At 41.6% G+C, this 8,767-nt stretch overlaps 1 protein-coding gene across 8 annotated transcripts in view; it reads left to right on the top strand.

The window, feature by feature from the left end:
• Window positions 1-3: 3 nt before the first annotated feature.
• Window positions 4-8,767, top strand: part of LDB2 (LIM domain binding 2) — a 334,861-nt gene continuing 326,097 nt past the window's right edge. For 6 of the 8 annotated variants that reach the window (XM_012807460.2, XM_003793491.3, XM_003793492.2 and 3 more), the window contains exon 1: window positions 4-453. In XM_012807460.2, the coding sequence (XP_012662914.1) occupies window positions 322-453 (132 nt within the window). In that variant the 5' untranslated portion in view covers window positions 4-321. The remainder of the gene's footprint in view (window positions 454-8,767) is intronic. The other 2 variants (XM_023515320.1, XM_023515322.1) reach the window with 1 other exon arrangement.

The following is an 8,767-nucleotide window of genomic DNA, read 5'->3' as shown; positions in this document are numbered from 1 at the left end:
TCTCTCTCTCCCTCCTTCCTTCCCTTCCTCCCTACCAACCTCCCTCCCTCCCTCCCTCTCTGGAGCTCCTGCTCTCTCCCTCTCCCTCCTCTCCCTCCCTCTCTCCCTCCCTCCCTCCCTCCCGCTCTCCCTCTCCTCTCGAGCTACCGAGGGCTCCGACAGCAGTTCCCAGCCTGTGCTCCGCCTGCCTGGCTGCCTCCGTGTGTGCGAGCGAGCGAGCGTGTGTGCGTGCGCCTACTTTGTACTGCGAAGCACACAGCCCATGTGCTCTGCAAACGTTACTGATACTCTGTTTAGCTTGATTCCCGACAAGCAGGCAAGATGTCCAGCACACCGCATGACCCCTTCTATTCATCTCCTTTCGGCCCATTTTATAGGAGACACACACCGTATGTGGTACAGCCAGAGTACCGCATCTATGAGATGAACAAGAGACTGCAGTCTCGCTCCGAGGTGAGTACTTCAACCCGGCTGTGTGTTTGTGTAATTTTTTTTTTTTTTTTTTTGCAAACTGTGCACGGGCTTTTCCTGGGGTTTCTGGCAGAATGCTACATATGGGAAGTGTCCCACTAGATACCACCCCGAACGTGGGGACGAGTGCCAGCACAGACCCACTAGTTTGGATGGGGGATGTCGAGGGACAGCAACTCCTGGAGCAGGGGACAGTTTCTGTTGGAATCTCCAAAGAGACAACCCAGCGCTTGCTCCCAGAAATGTTCCTCTCCCAGAACTCGGAGTCGCTCCTGTTGGTGTTTCTTGAGATGTAATGGCAAGGGTGATCATTTGCATCCAGCCCTTTTATTTATTTTTATTTGTTTTCTAATCCCCGGGGAAGCCTGCTCTGACCTGCATTTGCTTTTCAGGGTCACCAGCATTGAGGTAAAGGGGGCAGAAGAGTCACCCTGCCCACTTTTCAGAACTAGCCCTGGAGAGCCACATGGGTGTGTGTATTTCTGTGTTGCTTTCAGAAACCAGTTGCTTGGGGCAGGGGGAGTCTTGACTTTCTCCTGGCGCTGCCTGGACCTTCGGACACCAGCAGGCTGAATGTGAAAGTCAGTTTAAGTTTTTGCCTATTTGGGATCTTGTGCCTGAAAGAGGGAGACTCAGCCTCCCAGGGAGGCAATGAGTAACTCTGGGAGCAGAGAGAACAGGACTTTCAGAACTTTTCTCAATGCAGAACTCCAGACCCCTCTCCTGCAATTTAAACACTTGGTGTCAGTGGACCTTTTCTCTGTGCAGGCTCAGCTGACAGGTCTTGGTGCTGCTGGGTCACCCATCTACCTGTAAGTTGGGGCGTTGTGCTGAAGTGTTCTGAAAAGGAGTTTGTTAGAGGTGCACCAAAGTCACTTTAGGAAGTAGAAATTGCTAGGAATTTGGTCTGCTCTGCAGAGGAGAAAAAAAAAATACTCAGAGGATTTATGCCAAAGTGCTTTTAGGGAATAGGTTTGGTGGAATGTTAGATTGAAGATTGACTCTTAACTCTGGAAAGAGACTCAGTTTAGTTTTGCAGTATAAAATAAAACACAATTTGCTTGAATTATCAACGGAGCCATAGAGAATTCATAACATTTAATGTAATTAATGCAGCTAACAAGATGTGACCTGCTTTCTGATTGGCTAATTGCTGAACAAGGACTTAGGTTTTTTTAAAAGCTGGGCTGTCTTTATCACTGCTATTTCTTTACATGCCAGTATACCATAGATATTAAATATAATTGCTGGTACTGCTGCTCTTTCCAGAAGTGACTGGCTTCTAGAGTCCTGCAAACTCTGTTGGTAGTTGGTAGTGACTGATACTTGTGGGTGTTGTTTTGTGCCTGTGTGTTGTGGTTTGTGTATTTCCTTCAGATCTTTGTAACTGTGTGTTGGAATCTTACATTCCCGCGTGAACTGTTGGTTGATATAGCTTGTTTTAAGAATGAGGACAGAAAATGTCTTATCACTCAGGTACATAGTAATTGCAATGCAAATTTAAAAAAAAAAGTCTCTTTAAAGTCTGTTTAATTTTTAAAAGGGGAGCAGGGACCATTATGGTTCCATTCTGGAAAAGCAACAGGATTGAAAAATAACTTGTGTCCACCTCACATGTTAGAAAGTTTTTGAGGAGTTGCAGGAAGAGATTATTTGCCCATCCCCTGGCAGATTTCTCTGCTATCTGTGTGCCCTTGTGGCCTGGAACACCGGCCAGTCCTGAGCTAGGAGACTTCTCACAAGATTCCCCTATCCTGGCCCTCATAAAAATCCATGCCATGCTACACAATCCCATATTTGTTTCCCATTTGAGACAAGGCATTGAAAAGAACGCCATCAGTAGTGTGCTTTTCAAAAATGGCATGTTATTTTTTGTCAGAGCTAAACTCAGGAACTCCTAACTTTTGGATCGTGGGGGATTGCTTTTAAAGATTGAGCTCTGAGCAGAGGAAAAACTCTACTTCACAGCTTAAGAACTGGAAGAGGAAAGCTTGGCTATGTCAAATCTTAAAGATTTTTTTTAAACCTCTCTGCCTATGGCAGTAAAGAGCTAGGAACTATTTTCTGGTGTGTTCTATTGCCAACCTCTGTACACGCCCCCCACCCCCTTAATTGATCATTTTTATAATTATCCAGATAATTGCTCTGACACTTCTTTTCCTTGCCAACCAATAAATAGTGTCGCGAACCCAATGCCGTGCGTTTGTTTTCATTTCATGTAAAGAAAAGAAAAAACAAACAAACAATTGTTCCTAAGATATTTAAATATTAACAGCAAGTATTAAATTTTGATCACGATGTGTCCTTTGGAAAAAAAAAATAACTTTTCATGAAAAGTTACGCTCTGCCTTTAATCAATGATTGTTATCTGTGATAATGCGGTTCTCAGTCCTGGAAACAAATTGGTTAGAATAAAATGCAATGATATCCAGCAAGAGTTAGGAGTTTCTTCGTAGTCACACAATATCAGAGAGGTTGTTGAGTGATCACTTTAAGAATTTAACCAATGCATACAGCCATTTGGGGCTCCAGTGACTCAACTCTTTCTTTTTGTTCCCTCCTCCTCTCTCTCACTCTCTCTCTCTTCTGGTTCCCACTCCTATAGTATGTAGTATCATTTCATTAATTCTAAATACACACACACACACACACACACACACACCCTTGGGCAATACTTTCAAGACTCTGTTCCTTTTGGAACATACACTTGGCTAGATTGAAATGTTAGCAAATCAGTTTGCGATGAAGAAATTATAATCAAGTTTGCAGAGATTTCCTAGAAACCTCTTTTTTTTTTTTTTTTAATGGATAGAAATTAGTAAAGAACTATGTCTTCCTACTCTTCTTCCGTGGCTGACCCCAGGCTGTTCTCTTTGTGGGGACTGATGTATTTTCTTACAATTAAATAAAATCAAAGTCCTTCTGAAGCTGGATGGTTTTAGTTGACAGAGCCTTGGATTGGGAGTGACTCCTATTTTTAACTCTTACTAACTAGTTGGCATGGATCTTGGTTCCCTATCTGCAAATTACGGGCAATTCCCCTTTAATCTGAAAATTCAGGTTGGTTTTCTTTAGTAAGAGAAAGTCTTATGAAATAGAGTTAAGAGTGCAGACATTACTTCCTTGCTCATGGTATTTCACTCAAAATCACAAATGGAACTGAAATAATCTTTTGATAGTGAAGACGACTTAGAGGTTCAGACCCTTGACAATCAGTCTAGTTGAAAGCTGGTTCTTAGAGCCACTAAGAACAGTGGACAGTGTAGCTACTCAGTAAACATGTGTTGACTAGCCAATCAATGAATCAGAAGATAAAAGAGGAAAGTTTGAGAACTAAGGTACCCTCCCTGAGAAACACAATTTTGATGCTTTTGGGGGCCCACTGCCCCCTGTTGAGCTCAATCTGCTTTAGGGCTCTGCTTCCCACTCCCAGTGTGCGCCCCACATCCTCCACATTTCTTTTCTCATGGGGTCATCCAGAACCCTAAGGTTCCAGGCAAAGGAAAGCAAGTGTCTAAGACATTACAGGACTTCACCTCTTTTAAAAGGAGTAGGAATGCATTCAAAAGCAAACAACAACAAAAATAATGTGTTTTAAATGGTGCTGCCTGTTCTGGGAAATAGAATCTCTTTGCAACATTAGAATCTCAATGGAATTTCATAAAGAAATATGTGGGTCTCCCCGCCCCCCATTTTAAAATGAAATCAAGAAGAACTAACTCTTTGAGCTTTGGGACACTGTCAGTTACTGCCATTCTCCAGCAGTGGAAGGGGCTTACCTTTTCTGCTATCTACACTATCATGAATTGACCCCATATCTTCCAAAATTCATGCACTTAAGTGGTCTTTCTGTGCCAAACCTATTTTGGAAGAATACAACTGCACAATTATATAATTTAACATTATATTCTACGTATAGTCAGATAGGATGTAACGATAAGCCTCTGAATTTGTTCTGTGAAAAGCTTCAATAAAAACAAAAACACTATTTTTTTTCATTTACTGACAATGTACTATGAGATGAAAACATAGGTGAAATACACAGGAAACGTCATAGTGAACAAACATCATTTTAAGTGGACGGATTTAACTAATGTGGGATTATCCTAGAATTTAGTAAAGTCGCAAAAATCTTTGTTAGAGTAGCTAACTTTTCTATACCTTGTTTGCTGGTTCAAAGGGCCTAAAATGTCTCCCTTCAAATGAAGATGTTTTTAAGGATGTATATGCTTTTTCCTGTTGGCCTCGTGCTAATTAAAAAAAAAAAAGCCAGAAAGACCAGAAAAATGTGAGTTCCATTATGCAGTTCTTCTGTTTTAATATTTATTTTCTTTTATCAGTATTGCACATCCCTTCCAAAAGGGAAAAAACAGAAAACAAAACTGTTGTTATAATCAGAAGCCTCACACACCAGGATTTTAGTTAGAATTCCCATTTTTCGTTTTACAGGATTTAAGACGAATGTTAAACATGAAGACCTTGAAATTTAAATCGGCTGGTTTTCACCCCTCCTCAGCTCAAATCTAAAACTCCCTGGGGAGGGAGAGGGGAGGAGGGGGGACCTTCGTCCTCTTTTCTTTCAACTACATTTTTATATACTTTAGTCACAGGGCTTCACGTTGTAACATCATGTTTATTCATGGAATAGCTTAGTATCATTGATGTTCAGATGGAATCTAGTTAAAATGAGATTAGTTATTTTGGATAGGTGGAAAAAAGGAAAAGGCTTGGTGATAACTTGGAGGGTTTTGTTCCCCCCCTTAGAAATGTACAAAGAAAAATGTTGCTGTTGCTCGGAGGGAAATGAATGATTTTCGGGGTTAAAAACCGAACTTTGCAAGTTTTTTGCAGGAGGTTGGTGAGGTGGGGGGAGGGGGTGGGTGGCGGTAAGGAAAGCTATTTTGAAAATGTTAAATGAAACCAAAAGTACAGTTTTAAAAATGAGAACTTCCAAACTCTCTTATTTTTCGGGCTTTCTACATGGCCTCAGAAAACAAATCGCAAGAGCCTTGTACTGATTTTATTTTCTTGACGTCTTTTTGTGTGGGTTTTTTTTTTTTTCCATTTTCTTACTATGGAAACTGTTTTTAATTAAAAATTGCTGCAAAACTTTCAACTCAAATTTAACACAGATTCTTATCAGCTTTCCATCAATGCGCATTTAAATTTCTCCCTTTTTGGAGTGTAAATTATGATGTAGGATTTAAACACGATGCATTTTTGAATTTAGCTTTTTGTTTGGGGTTTCAGAAAGAAATTAATTTAAATTGTATGGAGAACAAGACCATAAATCTCCTTTTATTACTGCTGTCCACATTAACTCATTTTTCATGAGAAACGCAGAGCGACCCCCTTTCTGAACAAGAAAACAAAACAAAACAAAAAAACAATCTCCAACATCCAACTTTATAAATTGTTAACAGCAAGATTCACATACACTTACTTATCCGGATTTGGTGGTGGGCCTCAAAGTATAATTGATGTGGAATAGCAATCTCTTTGAACTGTCAGAAAATGCAGCATTTAAAAAAAATGTTCCACTGATACAGATGCTATGAATACCTTTGTCATTCTGACCAAAACGTTTTCTTTCTTTCTTTTTTTTTTTTTAAGTCCATTGGAGTCCAGTTGTTTGTTTTGTTTTAATTTTTTAAATTTAAATTCTGGTAGCATGCGTTTGAACTGAAATAGGTCATTATTAATACTTAAAGTTTGGGCCATTCTTTCAAGCATTTTCATACTTCAGGCAATGACAATATCTGAGTTGGGAAGTGCAGAGATAGTGAAGATACTTTCTGCCCCTAGACGCTTAGGATTTGGTGATGACGGGAGGTGGTGCAAAGCCACTGTTAGGTGAGAAACCATGGTAGGTTATTGCGCCGTGCATTATGAGGGCACTCTTAGAGGAAAAGGCACACGCCTTTCTAGAAGGAAGGTACAGAATAACTAGCACCTCTAGAGTTTTCCCTACCTGTTGGCAAGTGCTCCGTGCCTCAGATCAGGTATCCTTCTTGACCACCTCATGTGATAGGTGCTACTAACATCTGCACTTTTACTCTTGAGGCACCTGGGAACAGAGTTTCTGTACATTGTCCAAGCTCAAATAGATGAAAGTTTGGCTTCAGAGGTTGTACTTCTAACTACTCTGCCACAGCAGCTCTCTTGAAATAAGAAATACCAGCCAGGACTCTAATTGTACCTCTAGAAAGTTTTACTGTGAATACATTTATTTTTTTTTTCTTAGGATTAGTTGACTGTAGAGGTGACGTGGGAGTTGACCCCATCCACTTAACTTGGTTCTCTACTGGTTGTACCTCAATTGCCTGACTTAATTTCATAATAGACCATGTGAAATTCTAAGAAATGAAGCCTGGGATGAAAAACATACCCTGGTTATTGAAAACAAACAAAACCAACAAACCCAATAACACTCCTTATTGAAGAATACTTAGTATGCTTATTTTATACATCCGAGGAGTCATTGGAATTGTATTAGAATAGAATATAGTGCATAGTCGTCTTGAAGCTTTATTTCTTTATTTTTTACTTAAGACATATTTTTACTTTTGCCCAGTGCTTGATTCTTCTTAGTTGTGTTCTGTGAAAGCTGGTGTTCTGATTGTTTGAAACAGTACCAGGATGAGTATCAAAGCTGTCCCACTGTGGTGGTGTCGCTCCTTCTGCAATCATGGCCAATGTTATACTTTAGGCGATTAAGTTAGAATTTGGCATAGTATTGGTTTCCTTGCAGGTGATCTATTAGGAATCTTAGAGAAAATGAAGACGTCAAGGGGGAAGAACTCTTGACCCGTTCAGCTTCTCACCCACCTAGTTAATCCACACTCTGTTCTCTCCACATCCTGTCTCTCTGCAGAGGTCCTTTGTGGGACGTGGCGTTTCGTTTTTACCCTTGCAGCTCTGTTAGCTACCTGGGAGGCCATTGCCTGCCAGTTGTTGGAGATCAGATGAATATCCCCATTTCGTCCCCCTAAAGCCAGAGAAGTTTGTATTCGGGTGCTCCTTTAGCAGACAGGAGATGGAGGCTTGGAGGGGGAAGCTTGTCTGGGTCCGACATAGACATCCTGGGATTCGAATCCCCAGGGACTGGGTCTTCCAACCACCAGTTCAGTGCTGTTTCCTGGACCATTCTGATGAGCCAACACTGTCTGGCCTGCCCACTATACCCTGCCCTTAGGTTGGTACTACTTTGGCCAGGCTAATTTGAAAATTTGAGTCTTCTAATTAAAAATAGAAGTTTAGCCTTAAAGATTTGCCATGCCCCTCTGACGAAGAGCGAACTACCCTTTGCTGGTGACATTATAAGCCCCTATCCTCTCTTTTCTAAATTGGGATGGCCTCCTAACTGTCCACCTGCTCCCTCATCCCACTTATAATATGTTCCCCACAAACTGCCAAGGAGACACTCTGATGTACACAGCTGATCGTGGGAGTCTCCAGCTGTCCCTCACCCCTGGAACACGCCCTGTGCTCCTTGCTCTGGCTTTAAGGCCATGCTGATCTGTTCCTTCTTCATTGTCCAGTCTCATGCCCTATCACGTGTTTACTGGGCTTGAGCCACAAAGGATCCAAGCCGATTCACATCTCCAGGCCTTTGCGCTCAGTGGTAGAATTTTGGGCATATGACTTCGGCTGTAATAACTCATCTAAACATTGGGCAACCTCATTTGAATCAGAATTTGGCCTGGCACTGGCTTTATTTGCAGGTAATCAGTTAGGTAACTCAAAGAAAAGAAGGACAGGGAAGAACCAGCCCAGCACTTAGGAGGCCCTCAGCTTACACGTCCTGTTTCCAGAGAGGCCTTCCTCAATCACCTCATTTAAGGGTAAGCCTCACTTTGTCATGTGCCCTCTTCATCTTCTTCCCAGGAATTATTGCAAGCTGATATTTTCTTGCTTCTTGTTTATTCCCTAAGTGTTTGTTTGTCCTTGATAGAATTTAAGTCTCATGAGGTCAGGGAGCTGGTGTCTTATCTATCATTATCTTCTTAGTACCCTGCAACACTTGGCTGATATGCAAAAATATTGTGTATCTGTTGGATAAAGGAAATAAGTCGTTCTAGCGTCATGCAGACTGATGCTGGAGCTTGCCCTGAGTGTTGCCAACAATTGCCTACAGTTCAGCTGGAGAGGGGTCTGTGGGTCTAATGGCCCGTGAGTGTCCCCTGGAGGAATGTATACCCACACCTGCTGAGAAGGGAAACCCCAGAAGGAAGCATTTCTTCTGTGAAGGGAGAGTTGACCTGGGAATGTTGCTCTCTGAGTAGAATCTCATGAC

Source organism: Otolemur garnettii, unplaced genomic scaffold (assembly GCF_000181295.1).
Source record: "Otolemur garnettii isolate 467f Iridium unplaced genomic scaffold, OtoGar3 scaffold00069, whole genome shotgun sequence".
Classification (NCBI taxonomy): Eukaryota; Metazoa; Chordata; class Mammalia; order Primates; family Galagidae; genus Otolemur; species Otolemur garnettii.
The sequence above is the reverse complement of the archived record's forward strand: the minus strand, read 5'-3'. Positions and strand labels throughout refer to the sequence as shown.